At 29.4% G+C, this 22,764-nt stretch overlaps 2 protein-coding genes and 1 long non-coding RNA gene across 3 annotated transcripts; all 3 read right to left on the bottom strand.

Annotated features, from left to right (window-relative positions):
• Window positions 1–4,106: 4,106 nt before the first annotated feature.
• Window positions 4,107–4,958, bottom strand: LOC107930818 (uncharacterized). The gene has a single exon (XM_016862562.2). It carries the CDS (start codon window positions 4,882–4,884, stop codon window positions 4,312–4,314), a length of 573 nt encoding a protein of 190 aa, XP_016718051.2. The 5' UTR covers window positions 4,885–4,958; the 3' UTR covers window positions 4,107–4,311.
• A 2,882-nt stretch (window positions 4,959–7,840) lies between these two features.
• On the bottom strand, window positions 7,841–8,831 carry LOC107930829 (uncharacterized). The gene is made up of 2 exons (XR_001693074.2): window positions 8,672–8,831; window positions 7,841–8,266 (listed from the first exon to the last, which is right to left on the bottom strand). It is a non-coding gene; the product is annotated as an uncharacterized lncRNA (long non-coding RNA).
• Window positions 8,832–16,115: 7,284 nt separating this feature from the next.
• Window positions 16,116–17,169, bottom strand: LOC107930817 (transcription repressor OFP8). Its single transcript, XM_016862561.2, has one exon. The coding sequence runs from the start codon at window positions 17,118–17,120 to the stop codon at window positions 16,176–16,178; it is 945 nt and encodes a 314-aa protein (XP_016718050.1). The 5' UTR covers window positions 17,121–17,169; the 3' UTR covers window positions 16,116–16,175.
• Window positions 17,170–22,764: the final 5,595 nt, after the last annotated feature.

Here is a 22,764-nt window from a genome sequence, read left to right as displayed (position 1 = left end):
GTGAATATGTGATTTTGTTGTAAACATGGATAAAACTTGTTTTAGTTGCTCATAAGCTAGTAATTAAACCCATACTTGAATTCTAAATCGTGATATTGTAAGCTTATGAGTATTCTAATATGAAATGATAGTATGGCGTAAAAATTGAATTATTCATTGGAAAGTGATGGATGTAGATTCGGCCAAGACCAAGTCTGTACATGATAGTATATGTGGTATGTGAAGTATATTTGAATAAATGTGAAAGTGTATATATGTGATAAGGCCTAATGGCCGATGTGATGAATGTGAAAGTGTATATATATATATGTGATAAGGCCTAATGGCCGACGTGATGAATGTGAGAGTGTATATATGTGATAAGGCCTAATGGCCGATGTGATGAATGTGAAAGTGTATATATATATGTGATAAGGCCTAATGACCGATGTGATGAATGTGAGAGTGTATATATGTGATAAGGCCTAATGGCCGATGTGATGAATGTGAAAGTGTATATATATGTGACAGGGCCGAGTGGCCAACGTGATGGATGTGAAAGTGTATAAATGTGATAAGTCCCGAAGGGCATTTGTGTCAGTACTATATCCGGGTTAAAACCCCGCAGGCTTTATGCGAGAATATTATCATTGATTAATGTCCGTAAGCTTCGTGCTCGTACTATATCCGAGCTCTAAAGACCCGATGACTACGTGTGGGAATTTTGTCCGGGTAAGACCCGATAACTTCGTGTGGAGATTATGTCCGGGTAAGACTTCGTAATAAGAATTGCTTATAAATATATTCAATGCGAAAGGTTAAACAGGTATGTACTCCAAGTTTATATGTGAGCTTGATTTGCACTAAATCATAAGGTAGTTATGTGATGCATACGAGAGCAATCTATGAGACTATTCCTATGATTATGTGACATCGGATCAGTGTGAGAGGTGATGTGAAATCATACGATATATCTATGTCACATGAGCTCACTTTTATGTGAAAGTTTATCTGCCTATTGTATATGATGAGATGTGCATATTCGGTAAAGGGATGGTATGCCCGAAGGAAGAGTGAAATAAAAATACGAACAACTATGTTATAATTTGATTGTTATCTGTTGACACTGCTTAAAACTTACTAAGCATTGTAATGCTTACTCCGTTTACTCTGTTTTATAGATCTCATTGCGAAGCTACAGGCTCGGGGATCGTCAGCAACTAGTCACACTATCACTATCCACTGTTTGGTACTACTATGTTTTGGATTATCTTATGGCATGTATAAAATAGACTAGTGGCGGAAGAATATTTTGGTTAATGTATATAGCCATGCGAAAATGGCTTATATATGTTTGAGCATAATGTTATAATCATTTGGTATGGAATGGTTAATCACTATCATAATTTGTGCTATTTATGCTAAAAGGGCTAGTTGAATCATGGAAACTATAAAATAGGTAAAGTCTACCTTAAAGGCAGATGCTGGCAGCAGCAGTGATGTAAATTTGGAAAATCACTAAAAATAGTAGGATTGGAATTTAATAATGAATAAATTATGTAAACGAACCTTGATGAATCTATTTTCATAGGAAAGTAACGAAACGATCATATGGACAGTATGTTAAGAGATATTCAGGTTCTCGTGAGACAGGGCCAGAACGGTTTCTGGATTCCCTGTTCCGACTTTGGAAATTCATTATAAATTAACCAAAGATAATTAGGAGTAATTCCATACATGTATAGATTACTCTCTGAGTCTAGTTTCTATAGAAACAAACGGCATCAGTATTGAAGCTCTGTGCAGGGAGATATCCAAGTCGTAATGCGCAAAGGTCAGTGTAGTCGATCCCTGTAACATGGGAGACTTTGACTAATAAACTGTACTAATTGGCCCTACCAAAAATTCTAGAAAAAAATATGTAGATGGGCATATGAGTCTAGTTTCAGGGAAAAATTAAGAAACTGATTTTCGAGTTGTGAAACTCAAGATATGATTTTTAAGGTGACAGTGTCACAGTTAGCCAACTGCCTGGAAAATTTTAAAATGGACTGCGATAGTAAGCGAATTTAGTCTGTGAACCCCTCGTGTCCGACTCCGGCAACGGTCTCGGGTACGGGGTGTTACATGTGATATTGAATCGATCTTTAGATTTTTGAAATTTTTAAACTCTTCATCATAATTTGGTTTGGTTGAGTTTGATTCTCAGTTTTCCATATAATTTTATTTTTGTTTTAGGTTTTTATACTTATATTTACCAAATAAGCTTTATTTAATGATTTTGAATATTGTTTGACAAAATTTCAAAAAAAATATAAATATTTCTAAAAAACAAGAACTTTTAAATTATTTTCACTATTTTAAATATAAAATTTTAAAATTAACTATATATGAAATAAAAATATATTTTAATTCGATTTTGAGAAACCAAAGTTTTTAAACTTACAATCCATAAACTGTTCAAACACGTCGGTTCAGATCAATTTTTGAATTTTTAGTTATTTGTCTCAACCCTAAAAATTAAACTAAAATTAATTTTAGTTTTTTCAATTTTCGGTCCAGTTTTAGTAATTTCATTTTGTCTAATATTTAATGCAGTGATAATATATAAAGTTTTGGTAATTTCATTTTCTTGGTTAATTTTATTTTCTTTTTGGTTTATTTTATGCCCGTTTTACAATTTATAATTGTTCTTCCTAACAATATCGTTTCTAAGGTTCAAACCAAAATCCTCCTTTAAAAATATAGTCCATTTTACCTTTGCACCCAGTCACTTGGTTGACTAACCATATGTAAACTTATATACTCTCAATGATGTCACTTTAATCAAGCCTTTGATAATCTTCTGTTGGACACCCATTGTTTCCCACCAAATAAAAAAATATTAGCATTAGTTAATAGTAACATATATACCATTAATTTTTTTAGGTTGGAATTTAATTATAAGTTTTTGAATGATTGAGTTTTTGGACAAAAAGTACTTCAAATTTTTTTAGATTAAAAAGGGTTTTTTTAGCTAATTTTTCATATTTAAAATGAAAAAAAATTACTTTTAGGTCAACTTTTAATTTTGGAGAAATATTTTTTCTCTCAAAAAGTAAATTGTTTAGGAATATTTTTACCTCAAAAGTGTTTTTTGTCTCAAAAGTGTTTCTTAGAAGATTAAGTTTTTCAAGTTGAGTCATTACAATTTGTTTCATTTTAAAGTGCTTCTTATAATAACCAAAAAGTATTTCTCCAAAGTCAAAAATCGACCAAAAAGCACTTTTTGAAAAAGTTGAAAATTTTAATTTTTCTTTCTTTTCTTTTCTTTTTTCTTAAAAATACTTTTGGAAAGTATTGCTAAACTAATGATAAGCCTAAATATCATGAACCTTATTATACCTATACCTCAAAAGCTCACCTCACGTTCCTACGAGTTCACAGGTCAACACCCTTGGTTAATGGTGGAGTCAGGGGAGCTGGCAGGGGCCCCGGTCTCCCCTAAAATAGAAATTTTTTTATTTAGATCCTTTATAATTTATAAAATTTTAATTTAGTAATATTAAAAGTACACTTTAGCCCTAAAAATGATAAAATTTTAATTTAATCCTTTAAAAATTATAAATATATAAACTATTAAAATAATAAAATTACTTTTTTACTATTATAAAAATATACAATTTAATTTCACCCCAAACTATTTTTTTTTCTCCGCTACTACCCTTGGTTAAGAGGTCATCTTGTGAGCTTAAGCTACTGATGAGCCTAAGACCTCACAAGCCCAAAACCACACAACCCATACTATTGAGACTACACCCTTAACATGGATAAAATAAATGCCACTCACACATCACTTATATTTGTTGTCCAGACATAACAATCCACACCTATGATGACAAGGCATTAATAGATGGATTAAATTTCAAGAATTCTAGAACTAACACATGAATAGTTGGGAATGATCAGAGGCATTCCCTTATAAGCCTATAGACATTGAGATTGAGGACCAATACACTCTCGTTTCTCTAATACCCTTAACTCAACTCTCTTATCTCTATTTCTCTCTAATCCTCACCGATAATTCTAAACTTAACATCCCTATAAAATAAATCGGACCAAAAGCTTGAAATTGTCCAAAAAAAAAATTTAGAAACCTGACTTATTCAAGTTCACCATTTTAATAGTAAACATTGTATAAACCACTTTAAACAGAGTTAATCACAACTAAACCACAATTAAAGAGACAAGATCAAAGCTAATAATAAAACAAGAAATAAAAACACCATGACAACTTCAATGTTTGATCATCTGTCACAAAACTCTCTAAACACAACCAAACCAAGGGTTCGATTATTGTCTCACTGATCCAAACTTCGGTCTCGAACCAACACTCGCCGGAGAACCAATCGGCCCAAAAAACTCACCGCAAAGATCCATAAAGAACTTGTCGACGATATCAACATAAGCCGGACACGTAAGTCGAGAATAATAATGAAGTACCTCTTCAACATCAAGGACATGATCCACGTTGCTCACATCCATCATCTCTATCTCCTTTAGCTTTTGTGCCACTGAAGATTCCTTTGAAAATGTATAACCTTGTAATTCTTGCTTTTTCTCCACATTGGACTCACCAATGTCCTCTCTTCTTTGTGTTGTAAACTGAGTTGACGACAATGACATTGTCTTCTTCTTCTTCTTGTTTTTCTTCTTTGCCTTGCTGCCCTTGTCGGCGGTGGCGTCCCACCGGCGAGTGAACTCGGTGTAGAACTTTTCTAGGTCGTCTTGGTAATAAGGAGAAGCTTTGGGTAGTTTTTGGTATGGTTTAGTTTCATTACCACAGCCAGTGAAGAATGATTTGAAGCTTTGTAGGGTTTTTCTGAAGAAATTTTTGGTGTTGGAAATGGAATTTCTAAGCAACATTTGGTAAAGATTTTTGGTGTTGGTTTTTGTTAAGATATTCAAAGTGGGAGAAATTTTTTGTTTCTGTGAGTATTGAAAATGTTCTTTATAGAAATAAAAAAGTGGACAATGAGTACTTTAATGTTCTAATCTTTGAAGTTTCCACTTTTTTTTTTTAATCTTTTGTCTTCACATACGCTCCTTTGATGTTTTTGTGTTTGATTATTAGGTCACCAGAGAGTCCCACCATGCTTAGCATTGAGTGTTAACGAGTTGGGTCTTTTAAAAATAAAATATCAGATTTGTTGAGGAATGTTGGATTTTAGATTCTTAAATAGTAGAAGTATTATGCTAGAAATATTTACATTTGGGTTTTCTTTGTTTAGTAAAGTAGTAGTGTTTTTATTCACTAATAAGATATAAGAGTATGACTCAAACCCCACTAAAGTCAAATGCTTAACATTTCTTTGGTGGTAATGAGCTTTTCAAATTCTCTGAACCAGTTAGTTTTTTTTGAAGTTTGGAGATGTACATGAGGATAAAACCGAGCATAAATATTTCGAGCAGAATACCTCCATTATTAGAAGGTTCGAGATTGATCTCCCATCACTAAAAAAAAGTCAAGTGAGAATGTTCTTACCCACTAGTATCATGTAAGAGCATGAATTTGAACCCACCAAACCAAATGCTTAACATTCCCTTCATAATAAAATACTCCTTAAATCCCGTGAATCTGTAAATTCCCTTTAAAATTGGAAGACAAAACCTAAAACTAAAACCAAGTATAAACATCCCACTTACAATATTTAAGTTTCATATTCGAAGAAATTAGTCTTGAAATTCAACTTCGCATTTATTCTAAATTTAATGTAGCTATCGGACACCAAAGATTCTCGGATAAAAAAAAGGTAGTAATTGAAGCTTTGGATGATGTTTAATTAATGAATTATTAATTAACAATAATGATTATTATAAGATAAATTTCATTACTTTTACTTTTGATGGTGGAGTTGGTGTGTAGCCTCTTTTGGAAGAAGCAAGGAGCGGTCCTTGTGCACTGCTAACTAATAATATATATTAATAAAAAATAATAATATAATAGTGAATTCATATAATGTCATGATAATTAGGGTGTTTCTTTCAAATGTGGTTTAGATTTGAATTGTGTTAGTCGTGTTTGTTATTTAAACTTTACATTGTTCTTATATTTCACCAAAAAAAATAAATGTAATAAGTGATGTAGCTAATTAATACTATATACCTTAATTAAAAAAAATTAATATATTTTTTAGTACTTGAGTTTGACATTTTCCTTATGTGATATTTGTGTTATTTTTTTTGTTCATTTTAATACTTATATTTGATAAAATGTTATATATTTTGGTATCTAAATTTAATAATGTTAACTTTTTAATGTTTAATTCGGGTTTTATGGTTAATTTGATGAAAATTAATTATTAGTATTATTACGTCTAAATTTTTAATAAATTTGTTAATAGAATAAATTTAATATTATTTATGAATTTATTTAATTTTACGTTTAATTTATCAAATATAATTTGATAAATATAATTTAATTCGAATATTAGGGTTGATTTTGATAAATTTATTAATTTTCAAGTAGATTGTAATTGTTTATGATTATTGACCGACATTGGTAAAAGAAGATAGGAGAGTTTATGCTTTAATTTTCAATCAAATTTTTGTCTGCCACTTTTAATCATTTTGGGTGTTTCGATTGATTGATTTCGTTGAATGGATGGGTCCTGAATAACAATTTCAGACAAACAATAATAGGTCTAATTCTCGTTTTAGTCCGTCCATTATGTTACTATTTGAAACTTAATCCAAGATAGAATTTGATCTCTCTAATTTTATAATATTATTAGTATAACTAAATTGATAGCATTATTAATAGCGTTATTAAAGTGATGATGTAGGTTTTTTTTTGTTATTCAATCAGTCATGGTGGCTATGTGAAAACTAATCAATCTTTTTTTTTTCTTAAATCAACCATGCTTAATTAATAATAAATTTACACGTCAACGAAATTGATTTTTTAATAACAGAAACTAAAGGTATTATCAATTGAAACCAACTAATAGCATTGTAAAAATAGGGATTAAATTATGAACAATTAAAACAACAAGATTAAATTTTAAATTGCAGTATGATAGAGAGACTAAAATCACAATTATACTACTAATGAGTAATAATATATGTAGTTAGTACTTTAAACATAATTCGGCTTGTAATAACAATAAATAAAAAGGCCAAAGCCGTGAATCACGGAGCCAACCAATTGGACTTCCATCATTAAAATCTGTCCATTCCATGCATAAATTACAACCAAAAAGGTATTTTGTGGGTTTTTCTATATAATTTTAGTAAAAATTAAATATAATTATTTTATTTAATAATAGAAAATTCTTATTTTTGAAAAATTCTTATTTCATAATTTTAATCTTATTAATATTGCATTATTTATTTTATTTTGTATAGTTTTGAATAAAAAATTAAAAGATAATAATTTGATTATTTTAATTTTTAATAAAATAGGAAATAATTTATTTCAAAAATAAAATTTTTCAAAAATTAAATTAATTTTATATTTTTAACCTTAAGTAAAAAGTTATAAAAAAATAATTTAAAAAAGTAAATGTTGAAAATTTTCAAGAATTTATCAAACATACCCTAAGTGATTAAATGAGTTTGTATCACATATCAACTGGATCTCGATCCAATTAAATAATAATATAATTGATCTTTTTTATAAAATAACAAATATGCTATGAGGTTTTTTTTTATCTTTTTATATTTTTATATAAAATCTAGAAAAATATACACATCATAAGATTTAAACTTAAGACATTATAGTCTTTGATATTTTAACTTAATCATTTCAGTCAAAACTTCGATAATTATTAAAAAATACATATTTGTTACATAAGTTCTTTTTTCACCCACATTGTGAGTGTGTATAAAATATTTAGTATATTATCAGTGAAATGCTATATACTTCACAAGCAGTGTTCTAAAATTAGCATGTATCTAGTTTAGGATATAATAAAAAAATTAAAAATTTAAAAAAGATATGTGGTAGTTGTATGAGCCCATTTTGCCCGGGCCCATACCAACAAAATAACTCAAATAATAAACCCAAAAGTAACAGCCCATTTACAAACCCAAAATCTGACCCAAAATTTAAACCCAAACAAATCAAAACCCTAAAGCCCAAAAGGCCCAAAATCTAAAATATTTTTCAGCAAAATTTCAGCAGCAAACCCCAACTCTCCATGCCACCATGTCGGCCACCATGCCCCTCAGCCTTGGCCACCACGCCCCACGCGTCTGACACTCCCACCAACTCCTCCATGTGTGCCCACTTGTTGATTTCCGTCACCTGCAGAATAAGACAAAAAGAAAGCAAACACTAAGACAGAGGCAGACGGTAGGAAGCAATGGCAAGAAATTTAAAATATTGTATTGAAATGGCTATAAATGCCAGATTTGAATGTAATAGGGGGGATTTTTATGTTTTTTTTTTGGAGATTTCAAAGGGAAGAATCGGTTGTATTTTAGGGGGGTTTCTCTTTGTTTTTTTTTCGGCATTTTAATACAAAAAGCAGAGAAAAATACAAAAAAAAGGGGAAACAAGGAACGAAAACATAAATCGGAAGGTGATTTTGTTTTTTTATTTTTCTCTATTATCTTCTTAAATCCATTTTTTTCTTTTCTTCCTCATTTCTAGCATATATACACACATATAATCGAAAAATAAAAAAAAACAAAAAAATAAATTTTTTACCTTTTCCGGCCACCGCATGCGGTGGCCAGCGCCGGCGCCGGCGAGCCTCCGGTGGACGTCCGGTGACCGGCCCCCTGGCCGGATTCCCCTTCCCCCCTCCCTTCTCTCTCCCTTCTCTCTTCCCTCTCTCTCTTTTTTTTTTCTTTCCCTCTCCCCAAATGATTTTTTTGGTTAGTTTAGGCCTTATATAGCCCTCCAAAACGACGTCGTTTTGGGGGCTACACTTAAGCCCCAAAACGACGTCGTTTTGGCCATGCCCGACCCATCCGACCCGACCCGCTAGAGGATCCGCGTGTTTTCATTTGAATGGGATATTTATGCGCACAGTCCTTCCGCTTTTCTGATGCTTCACAATTAAGTTTTTTATGGTTTTCAATTTGGCCCTATAATTTCTCGCGCTTTTCGATTTAGTCCCCGCCAATGTGCTGCGTTTTAATGGAAAGGAATAATTGTTGTTTCGGTCCCCCAACGTTTCACGCGCGTACAATTAAGTCCCTTTTCTTTGTTTTCATTTCAAATTGGCCCCACAACTTTGTTTTTAATTCAATTTTAGTCCTTTTTTTGTTGATTTTTATATCTTTATTAAATATCCTTGTTATTTTTATATTATTAGTATTATTAGTATTACCATTATTATTATTATGTATTAGTATATATTTTTATTATGTACGTGTATACCTATATATATTCTCATATTTAATATTTTTATTTCACTTTATTTTAATATTTTATTAATGTTATGTTTGTTTCTTTTATATTCCAATGTTATCATTATTATTATTCTTATTATTTTTATTAGTTTATGCTTTGTTATATATTTATATATTTATAATACGTATATATACTTGATATATTTGTATATACCTCGATAATATTATTACTAGTTTTCAATATATGGATATATTACCTAAATATTTTAGTATTATGTAAATATTTTAACATTATATTATATATGTATTTATATATTACGTATGTACATATACCTTTTAATATTAGATTTTGTATTACGTAAATATTATTTTAAATACTGTATTGTATATATATATATCCTTAGTACCACGTTACATATATATTGTGTATATACTTGTTTTCTTACCCCTATTATATTCATTGTTAATACATTTATTTTTTTTATACATGTATACGTACCCTTTTTATAATATTATTTTTTACACATATATGTATATATTTATCTATGTTTTCATATTCTATAATTTATATGCATTTCTTATTTTATGGCTTAAAATTATACATGCATATACATTTTTACATAATTGTATTTATTGTCATCATTGTTATTTGGCGTTTGTTTATTTATTCATGTACACTTGTGCTTTTTCTAAAAGGTTAGTTCTATTTATTTATTTGTATGCTTTGTTTATGTAATCGCCTCGTCATTTCATTTTGCCTATTGTATTGTTGTTACTCACTTTACTTTGCTCACCTTGTCGTATTCGTTGTTGTTTTGTCAAGCATTGACACTAAACATCAAAAGGAAAATTTTTCTAAATGAGGCAATATTTCGCGTTTGGAAAATCGAGAAAACGTGCCCTAACGTGCTGGGCTTCGATTCCTCGTTCGACTAAATAGCCAAATATCCTCTTAAAGCTTCAAAGTATGGTTTCATTAAACTATAAGGTGATCTTGGTTTCGATGGTTTAGAGTGTCGTGTCCTAATGTGCTGGATGTGATATTCCTTCGGAACAAGAGAATCTTATATTTCAATTCACGTTATCAGAGTTTCTTTTAAGGATCGTATTTTTAAAACTCTTCAAATTTTCAATTTTCGACACTAAGACACTGATTAATCAACTAGGTACCAATTTTGGGCGTATCGAGGGTGCTAATCCTTCCTCATGCGTAACCGACTCCCGAACCCGTTTTTCTTTTTTTTGAATTTCATAAACCAAAATCTTTGTTTTAATAAAAATTAAGTCGTTTATTAAAAACAACCACTTTTCGAGGTGACCTGATCACACCTTATCAAAAAAGATTGGTGGCGACTTCCGTTTTCATCCTATTTTCAAAATCCAAGTCGACCCTGTTTTCATCCAAAAAATGGTGTCAACAGTAGTATTTCAACACGAGTTCTAAAAATAAAAAAACAAATTAACAACTTTTGAATTTGTGACATTTGGACCCAAATTTTTTAGTCCGAGGAAAATTAGTAGCACATCCTACTCTTAAAATGTAGAGATAAATATCAAAATTACACATAAACAATATATAAATTTAGATTGTGCATTTATATGCATAAAACTTTAATTTTTATTCAATATTATATATGTATATATATATGAAAATTTGATTTTAATTTAATTATTTACATCTAATTATAGAAAAACATTTATATACACGAAACTCTAATTGATGATGCAGCTTTTAATCCAAATGACAGAAAGCATTGGTAAGCTCATCACTTCAATAACTATTAGAGGTGTGCAAGAATCGGGTCAATTTGATTAAATCAATTGAACCTATCGGTTTTGATTTTTCAGTCTCGGTTTTAAGCCGGTTCAATTAAAGTGATTAAATCAGTTTGACTTTGGTTTAAAAAATCTAAAATTAAATTAACTGACTTTGAAATATATATTAATCTAAAATTATATTTTAAAATATTTTTACCATAACTGAAACTAAGCCCAATCCAAGAATATAATCTAAAGTCCAAACCCAAATATACAAACCCTAACGTAAAAACCCATTTGGCCACAAGCAGTCAAGACTCAAGCTTTCTCAGCAGTTTAATTGATTTTTTTTTTCTCCCCCTTTCATCTTTGTTTTAGTTTGTCTTTTTCAATTTTCTTTTCAGATTTTGGTATCTATGATTCATAGTACTTTTCATCACAAGGTTTGGTGGTTTTTTTTTTCTCTTGTTCATCTTGCTAGAGAAAATAAATATAGAAATATTCCAAGAAAAAAAAATCACATTGCAAACTGGTTAATTCGATTATTGACCGAATTGATGGATAAAAGTCAATTCGATTTATTTGGATTTTATTTGAAAAAATAAAACTCAATTAAGCCGGTATTTAAATTTTTTGAACCGAATCGACATATTGCTAACACTTAATAATTGTAATAAAAAAAATCATAATGATCTTACCAAAAAACTCAATTTTCAATCTAATTCAAACTCAAATTAAATTTTAACTTATTAAAAAAATTTGGCATGATTCCACTAAACTTGACCATAAAAACATCAACAACTCAAATCCAAATAAATTTAAAACGAAATTAACCTAAACTCGAAAATTCATTGAGTAAAATGATTTAGAACCTATACTAACCAAAATTATAATAACTTAATTCAACTTAACCCGAAAGATTCCAACATCAATCCTCAAACGATTTAACCCTACAACAACTCATATCCAAAATCATTCAAACTTAAAATCACCTTAATCCCAACTTTAACTAAAATTAATGTGAAAATTTTATAAATCAAATTAACTTAATCTAACCACTTTAAGGCAACTCTTTTTAAAGCTGTCATGTGCTGTTGAAGTAGGCCTAAAAAAAGAACATTCATGCTTATTCCAAGCTATCTTTTAGGAATGTAGTTATTCACACACAATAATTCTATCCCTTATTCAATTCCATGCATAAAATGTACTTTCTCAACATTCAAACTTTCAAAATAAAATTTTCAATATGATTTGCCAGATTTTGGATTATTCCCATTACATATAATGTCAAACACAAAATACCCAAACTGACCAAAAGGAACACAAGATGGGCTTAGCTAAGGTTAAAGGGCTATACCAATTTGTCTATGGGTCCCAACTATCACTAAAAAGGCTGCTCTAAATCTATTAGCTAAGCATTTTTCATAGCCCATATGTTCAAATTCAATTATATATACATATAGTACCCTACCTCTACTTTTGGATTCTTTTAAAAAGAAAGATGGAATTTGATTTTGGTCCTTCTATTATGTTACAATTTAGGATTTAGTTTTATATTTCAAATTGACATAATTTAATCTTATTTCTACAATGTTATCAATTAGTTCAAATAGTTAATACTTTTAATTATTTCTATTAAAATGTTGACGTAGATATTTTTGTTAAAACACCCATTCTAACTCATAATATTGATTTGATTTTTTTATACAAATTCTATTATTATCAATATCCCGAATCTTTAAATTGAAGGATGATATGTGTTTAAGCATGTTTAAACCCTCATTTTTTTTATTGTTGTAACAACAACGGTATCAGTTGAGCTAAAGGTCAATTGGAGCAAGGAAGAGTCTTTGTTAACTTGAAAACATTATATTTTGGTCCCTCTAAAAAGCTAATAATTTGATTTAATGCTTTTTATCAGTTTTCAATTTTGACCCCTGAAATTTTATAATGGGCTGGTTTATTAAAAAAACTTATGTCAGCATTTTAGGTTGAATAATTCAAGATGTTAACTATTTGAAGCAGCTTATGATATTATAAAAGTAGAATAATAAATCATGACATGTTAAAGTACAAAGAATAAATCACAAATTTCACCATAATAGAGGGACCAACACCATAAATTGACCTTTAAAAACAAAAACATCCTATAAGTTGATCACATGCTGCAAAAATGACTGCAACAGCCAAAAAAAAGGGTTGCTTTTAGTTATGGAGGGGAGTGGCTCAAGAACCCAAAAAATGCGACCATTAATGAGAATGTTAAGTTGCCAACTCAATCAACAAAGGCAAAGCTTATCCATATATATTTACGCACTCTATAATACACACACTGCCAAAATCAGATGTTGTTTAAATAGCAATCCAATTAAGGAAAATGGGTCTGGCAATGTAGTGCTGTAAAATGTGCTGCAAAAATTTAAACACTAGTAGGGTTTTTTGAGAGGGAAAAGGTCATATATGAAATGTTACATAGCTTTCTAGCTAAAAGGGACAAATAGGGATGAAAATGAAAGGAGAATGGTGCAGTTTCAAAGGGCTCACATTCTCTGTTTTTTTGTCCTGTTTTGAAACCTCAATCAAGCTTTTTTGCTTTATCGCTAACCCTTTCTGTCTCTTTCTCTTTCCACTTTCTCATTCTTTTTTTGAAGTCTTTTAAAGCTTTCCATGCAATTTAGCCACAACAATTGTTTATTATTATTATTATGTGCTGAAATATTAAAATCTTGAATTGATGTTAAATTTGAATTTTTTTTAATGAGGAATTGTGATATGTAATTGTAAGATATATTGTACTTTTAAAAAGAGAATTTATGTTCAAACTTTAAAAATAACATCATTAGAAGGGGTAGTCAGAAGCACTAAAAAGATTAGTTTTCACGACAGGAGTTGGTAGAAGTTCCGACCCCTCAAAATGGAAAATCTCATTTTCAGCCTTTTTAAAATTTCTCAAAATTTAAATTGATGCATGATAAAATTACACTTTTGACTTAAAAATGATAAAAATTTGAATTTTGAAAATTATATTGTTGGGAGTGACAGCCACGAACCCCTAACTAATTAGTAAAACCTTGATCATATATATATTTTGCATATTGCATTCCCAATGAGACAACGCAAGTTCAAACTTTGGAGACGATATTGTTGAGAAAGATAGTTATGAACTTGAACATAAATTGTAAAATAAACATTAAAGATACCAAAAAATATATGCAATTTTAAAACCTACAAAGGCTAAATTGCTCATTTTTTCCTTTACCAAAAAATAAACACACTTGAATCCACGTGTTTCATGTTATTGCAACAACAACATAACTAAATAAACTAAACATTTCTTTAATATTCTGCCTTATTGTTATTTACACTACACTTATTTGGTTGAAAACTAAATGTACAAAGATTAAATTGTTTACTTTTATAATAGAGGAATTAATTGGCTATGAAACTTATAGTACAAGGACCCATCAAGTAATTTTACCTAAATTTTGATATATATACTTGTATGATCTTCTATATAATGTGACATTATCTATGAAACCCACTTTTCATTGTTCATTGAGAAATTTTTAATTTTTCTTCCGAACTCAAAAAAGGAAAAAAAAAAACTTAGTATTTCTTTTTCTTTTTCTTTGTTCATTGTTCATGTGTCTCTTTTTGTTAAATTTTTTAAATCTTTTAATTTTACTTGTGGAGTCTAAAAAGTAATGTACCAAATATTTTATCAAATAGAAATTATCACTCTAGTGACAATAAGTTATAAATAATAGGGTAAACTACATTAATAGTCACCCTACTATTTGTAAATTTATTTTTTGATCACCCAGCTACGAAAAATTATAAAATGATCGTTCAACTGTTTAATTTTGTATATTTTGGTCACCCAACTATATTGAATTTTGGGTATTTTTCATTTTACGTTAGCCAGCTAATGACTATAAAAAGACAAAATTAAATAATTAAATGACTATTTTATAACTTTTTATAATTAGTTGATTATTAGTATAGTTTACTTTTAATAATATTAGCAATATTCTTGCTATAAGTGTGACTAAAATTTTTATTATCAATTGAGTTATAATCCAACTGATATCACTATTATTGATTGCATAGTTAAGACAGATGGAGGTATAACTGAGCAGCTAATTATCTTGGACGATCATTCGTGAGATGTTAGCTTGAAGAAGATATTAGACAATTATCAATGTCTAATGATAATTTTTATTAGAATTGATGTTTCCTCTTATATTCAAAAAAAAAAGGAAAAAAAGAAAAAAGATACGACTATTATTGTAAGAAATAAAAAGAGATAAAGTTGAGGAGAGAGTTACAGTTCAAAAAAGGTATACTGCTACTATTAAAGGAAACAGAAGAAAAGGCTTTTAGTAGATTTTATTCCTTGTCATTTGTATTCTTTTTGGGTTGAATTTCCAAATTTTGTTTAAAAAAGAAGTGATTTCAAAAGTTCCACTGCTCACTTTATGCTATTGCATCTTCTTTCAAATCAAACTATGTCTGCACCACCTCATCTTCATCCCCTTTCCTTTTCATGTCATCAATATTTTTCTTCCTCTTACATTGCATTTTGTTTTTGATAAATTAATTATTGAATACTAAATTAAAAATAAAATTAATTAAAATTTTAATATATTTAAATTGTTAAAATTTCACTTCACCTCATAAGTCAAGTTAAAATTTTTTTAAATTATAATTTTTATGATAGTAAAAATATAAAATTAATATTTTAATAGCGTATTAAGAGTATTTGACTAACCAGTGCCTACCCTTGTGACCGAATAATAATAAACATAGTATAAGCACTAAAACTAGAATTAAACCGAAAATAAGTTATATGCTTTGATCAGTGTTAGTGTCAGTCTATAAGCCAAGCTACAGCCTATCGTACAACAAAAAGAAAAAAAAAATTAAAAAGCAGTCGAAATTTATCGAAACTAATATGTATCAAAGCTTATAATCCCATTAATTAACAACGTTAATTTAGAGTTAGAACACTAAAAATCTATTTTTTTTTTAAAAAAAAACTACTACATTTCATGAGAACATGCAGTAAAATAAAAAATAAAAAAAAGACATTTTTTTTAAGACCAGTTAGAGAACAATGTCTCACAAATCTCTGTAAAAACTTCGACAATAATCCCATGATGGTGATGAGAGTTCAACGACAAGAAACACTGTAACAGCTGTTCTAAATCTTCAGCCGCAAATATCTGTCTTTCAACGATCATCTCCACCATTGATGTCCTAAAATCATTGTATGGATCACTGGATCGTTTCACCACAGCAAAGCTATCTTTCACTTTGATGTTGTTATCATTATCACAGCTACTGTTCTTAGCTTTTCTTCGGCGAGGATTGTTACAGTTTTTCCGGTTGGAACGTGGTCGTATCCGACGGGCGGAGATGGATTCAGATGAGTCGGACGAGAGGTTCATTGAAGAGAAAAGGGTTTCCGTTTCATCTTCTTCACTGCTAAGCCACCACCATGGACCTCCGTAATTAGCACTTTTTCGTGAATATGAACTGAAAAAAAACGGCGTGGTATTGTTGTTGGTTTTGTGATGAACATGATAAACCCTTTTTTTCTTCTTTGTTTTCGTTTTGTGTCTGGTTACGGTTTTTTTCTTCTCGTAAAACCCAAAGTCTTTGCAATCGGAGAAAAAGTTCAACGGCGACATAGGGTGATGATAACCACCGGTAACGGCGGAAGAAACGAAAGGAGGGTAATAACAACGAGCGGTGTTGGTTTTACGGCGTCTTGGGATGGTTTCTTTATGTGTGACCATAACGCAGTCATGGTTGACGGCGGTTTGGGTTGATTCAGAGCGTCTGGGTTTACAAATGGAAGGGAAAGGTTTAGGCTTTGGCGGCGGCGACGGTGAAGGGTCGAATAATGGGACGGTGTTTTTGTGGTTTTGAGGGGTGAAAATGGGCTTTTCGATAACGTCAGAGATTTTCCGGGTCCGGCAGGATCCGAAAGAGGACCGGAACATGCGAGAGATTCGTAGTTTGAATCGATTTTCCATTTTGTAGAGAGAAACAAAAAGAGGGAGAGAATGAACGTGGGTTCTTTTTGTTTTTGAAGGCTGAGTGGGCGGCTATATAAAGAAATTTTATTTAAATGAGAAGACTTATTTATATTTTTTATTATTAATATTAAGTAGTGTGCTATAAAAATAGGTTGAAATTTGGCAGTCACAGCAGTCAACTTTTCATCTGTTTTTTATTTGATTTTTAAATCTGGAAATTTAAATCTATTAATAAAATACTGGAAATAACTTTTAGGATAAATATAATTACTTGTTCCATTATTGTTTAATTTTATTTTTATGGTCATCTTACTATTCTAGATTTTTGGATGTTTTTATCATTTTTACGATAGGCAATTGGTGATAAAAAAATAATTGAATAATCATTTTATACATTTTCATAATTTGGTGACCAAAAAAGAAAAAAATATGGTTGGGTGACTATTAATGTAGTTTATCATAATTTTTAATGCTAACGGTCATACATACGGAGTGTCACATGGATAACATGTTAGCAAAGTTAACGTTTGTTCATTTTTCCATTTATTTTGGGGTGATTTGACAAAAAATGTAAGTTCAAAGGCTAAAAGTGGAGAAAAATTAAATAGAGAGCTAAAATAACTTTTTTGGTAAAGTTAGAAGGCCAAATAGATCATTATGCCAGGAAAAAAATAGTGGAAGACCTATAATCTTGAGCTTAGGGTTTGGTTTAGAATTTAAGGTTTACATTAAGTTTTTAAGTTTAGGGTTTAGGGTTTATATCAATTTTTAAATTTCAAGTAATCTATGTTTAAATAAAGTAATTAGTATTTTTTTTCAGTTTCAAGTAATCTATGTTTAAATAAAGTAATTAGTATTTTTTTTAAATTCTTTGCTATTTATTGTTTCACCGATGAAGAGATGTGGTGTTATTATTTACCGACAATACGTCAGATATTCAATCATTAATCTATTTTATATTTACATGTTGAACCAGATTGGTATTACAAGTTAATTATATATTAGCTCAAATGGGAATGACTAAAATCTCTTCTTTTTTTCTTTTACAATGTAACAAAAATTATTATAGGTGTGTTTTTATCTTTTTTTTATATATAAAATTATGGTTAAATTTCCAACAGAGTCCTGTAGTGTAGGTTGAATGGTAAGTTAATCCCTAAATTTTGTAACTTTTAAGGGAAAGAGGGAAGACCAGATCAAGTAGTATAAATTTTCTAACTGTTAAGGCAAAAGGGGAAAGGAGTTTCACATGTAAGGTTGAAATCTTAGACTTGATGCTAACTGACTTGAAGCTCACATGAAGTCTATCTTGTCACTAGACAAATATATATATACATATATCTTTGTATATATATATATTGTTTCAATAAGGAAAGGGTTATCCAAGATTTGCACTCAAGACTCAATGTCAATCAGAATTTGATTTTAAAGCAAGCACCTTTGTCACTGCAGCATGAGCTCAATTGACTAATATTTGTGCATTTAATTTTAAAGTAAGGGTTAAATTTTAAATAGTGATAATTTGAATGTTAAAATCACTAAGATTTGACCCCTTCCCCCAATTTTTAGGGGTTTTATAAACACAAGTATTAGACTACTCAATTTTATCTTCACATTAATCTTAAACATAACAAGTTTAATATTTATTTTTAGAGACCACAACTACAAAGATAATATAATTATAAATATATGTCCGAGTAAATACAAAATACAAATAAATGAAGAATGAATAGTATTTAATTACTCAAATTTAAAATTTAAGTTGAAATCATAGAAGGCTAGATGAATTTGAAAATGGAGAAGTTTATAGGTTAGGGGAAAAAAGGGTTAATATAATGAATAGGGCAGTTGATTTCTGATTTGGGAAATGAATTCCAGGTATGGTTAAAGTAAATACCCAACCAACCATATTTGATTAATGAAGGACCAAAATAATTAAATGTTGAGGGATTTGGGTTTTTATTTGAAATTCAAACTATGGTATCCTAAGAATAAGAATTTTTGTTGCTTGGGGAAGATGATGACAGAAGAAAAGTTACCTGTTGACAATTATTGAATAATTGAGTAGGATTGTTGATGATTGGGTAATTGAGTAAAATTCTAGTTATTATTATTTTGGGCAAATGGGGGGATATTTAAAACTTAAAAAAAAAAAAGGAAAAAGAAAAGGGCTGTTAAATTAAATATAAAATCCACTAAATTCTGGAGATTGTCTCTATATCTGATAATAAAAAAATTGAACCCATTATTAATAGCTTTTAAATTTATGTGGTACCAAATTAAATATTATAAATAATTGTGGCTAACTTAGTTTTGGGCCCCTCTAATTTTGAAATGTGCTGCAAAAGATTTTCATTGCCCTTCTACAGATTAAACCCACCTATTATTCCCCACTACAAATCTTTCAATGTCATTAATATCAAAATTCTATACTTTAAAAATAATTCTAATTAAGCATCTAGATGTCTTTTAAATATATATTCAAGTTCAGGTGTTATGCATGAAGGGCTTAATTAAAAGATAATTTTACTATTATATTAATGTATAAATTTGTAGTTTTTTAAAATACCCTAAAAGTAGGAGAGCTTATCGTTTGTTTAGGCATCTAATCGAACTTAACTTTAAAATTAATTTAAACTTAATATGACTACTAATATCAAAGGTCTCGAAGAGAACATATGACAGCATCTTAAATCTGTTCACAAACTTAATGTATATTCTCGTATTCATTATTTAAACCAATACTTTTAATAGTTAAATATTTTCTTAAATAAACCAAAAAATAAAATAATACAAAAACCCTACCCATACCCATGATCAAATATATAGTTCATGAATGAGCTGTGGATGGAGATTGGGATATTGTCCCTATTTCACCTACCAAATAATATGATATGATATAATCAATTATGGTAGATGGATTAAATTGAAAACATAATGGAATTTCCAATTTGAAATTTAAACAAAATATATTATTGTAGTTATCAAATTATAATGCAACAACCAAAATTCGACCTAACATTTGAAGATTTAAAATTGTGATCTACTCTTCTTTTGGATTCTCTCATGTCATTTCAAATCAAATATTTAATTATGAAATGCATTATCACCATATGTATCTACCTACCTCCTCCACATTTACATAATTATATATGTATATATACAATATTGTATCTACCAATATTATTAAGCACCTTAAACCTTTTTTAAAACTATTGAAGTTTGGAGTCATCACATGAAAAATAGATTAATTTGACTAGAGGTCCTCAAACTATGATTCAAATTTTAAATTAGTCCCAAAAATTTCAAAACGTGTTGATTAAGTATTTAAAGTATCAATATTGTATCGATTAAATCCTTTTGCCAGTAGTCTAGCCATGAATTTGAGCTTTAAGATCAAATTTTAAACATATTATCGGAAGAGAGAGAAATAACAACCCTTTGTAAATTTTAATGATATTGATTTTTTAACTCGTCAAATTCAAATTATCCTTATAATAAATATCTATATATTTAAAATTTGATTAATATATTTTAAATATGCTCAACATCATACTCCAAACTATATTTAACGCCTTAAGCTAAAGTTAGACTAATGGAAAAAGATCATTATGATACTTTGAGAACACCACCATTAAAACCTTTTAAGGTATTGACCAATACTTCAGGGACGTATGATAAAATTAACCCAAAAATTTCAAAGTTGAAAATTTATTATTATTATTATTAATATTATTTTCAACCCCCCCCCAAAATGAAGCTTAGAGTGGAAGCGTATTACTTGGGATGAGTGCTTCCACCTCAAGCTAAATGGAGAGTACTTAAAACAAAAATAAAAGATTCAAAGTGGAGGACAAAGGTAATTTTGTCACCTTTTCCATGTTTGATTCAAAAAGCTACAATTTTTTAAATTTTTTATGCATTAAATAATAAATAATAAATAATATATATTTTCACCCTTAAAATTTCAAACTTTCTGACTAGTCTAGTATTACAAGATTTTAATCAAAAGCTTGTCAATATGCTAACGTCTGGCTCCAACTTATACGTTAGATGACAAATAAAACAAGTCGAAGTCTTTGGCTATACCAAGAAGTTGAATCTTAATATCAAACTATATGTTATATCTTATGTGTCTAATTATACCTTTAGCACCTCCACTTTTATAATCTGACATGGTTTGGTCCTTCTACCTTTATAATATTATTAGTAGGGTTAATTTGATAACTGTTAGTTGCTGCCATTAAGAGTGATGATGTACCTGGATTTTTTATTATTATATAAAAACAATTTTTTTACACAATTTGGGATTGGAATGGGGATGGGGTTATACGGTTTGAACTCATGTCAAATGAGCGTCTAACAAAAGTTTTAATCATTGCTCTATGCGAATAAAAAAAAGTGACAACAATAAGTTATTGGCTGGACATGATTAATTGAATTTCCATATTGCTCTAACTGCTTGATAGAATAACAGTGAAAAAAAAAAGTTCCCCTGCCATCATTTTTCTAGGTGGAATTGAAGACCTCCATGTCTATTTTATAGTTCACGGAGATTAATCCTTTTATATTTTGTAGTTGTTCCTCTTAATAATATCACCTTCAAGATTCAAACTCGAGTTTTCCTTTAAGAGTACAATATGTTTTACCATTGCATCCAGTAGTATTATCAATTTAGACCTACTAATTGTATTATAAAAATGGAGGGACTAAAACTAAAATTAACCCACATTATATATATATACACAATGTAGGTAACAGCTAATGATGGTTGATTAGATTTCCACGACGATATTATCAATTTGAACCTACTAATAACATTATAAAAGTAGAAAGACTAAAACCAAAATTAAACCCATATTATGTGTGTGTGCGCGTGCGCATAATGTAGGTCTAGATAGTAACAATTTATGATGGCTGATTGGATCTGTGTCTAATAGTAGCAATTAGTAATATTATAAAAGTAAAAGGATTAAAACCAAAATTAAACTACATATATATGCACAATGGAGGTCTAACCATATCAACTTATGATGGTTGATTGGATTTCCATGTCTAATAGTAGCTACTATCGATCTTACTAATAATATTATAAAAATAGAGAGATTAAAACTAAAATTAAACCAATATCATATATATGTATATGCATGTCATGTACGTCTCTTCTATTTCCCATAAATATTAAAGCTCATTGAGTAAGAAAACACAATATCAAGGCAAAGGCCCTCAAGAAACTCAAAAGATTAGGGTATCTTAGAGTTTAGGAAGCTTCCAAACAACAAAAGTACATACAAAAGAGCCTCATTTCTTGCCCTTTGAAATGCCACACCAAGAGCTATGTGACATTTTTTAGTTGTTGAATTCAGCTTTTTCATGTTTTTTGTAAGTTTAAAAAAAAATACTTTCAATAAACTAAACTATAAATTCATTATATTAATTACCTCCAATCATGTCTTTTGTTTTTTTGTTTTTAAACCCTTTTACGTTGTACATTGTACATTGTACATTGTTAATTTGCTTCATCTTGTCAGAAATTCAGAAGTAATGTTTTCTGAGGCAAGTGAGCACATTAGATACCATGTATTCGAGATCCCCAACCCCACCAAGATCTCCATTTGTTTATCCTCTCAAATTTTTTGGG

Source organism: Gossypium hirsutum, chromosome A07, assembly GCF_007990345.1.
Source record: "Gossypium hirsutum isolate 1008001.06 chromosome A07, Gossypium_hirsutum_v2.1, whole genome shotgun sequence".
NCBI lineage: Eukaryota > Viridiplantae > Streptophyta > Magnoliopsida > Malvales > Malvaceae > Gossypium > Gossypium hirsutum.
The sequence above is the reverse complement of the archived record's forward strand: the minus strand, read 5'-3'. Positions and strand labels throughout refer to the sequence as shown.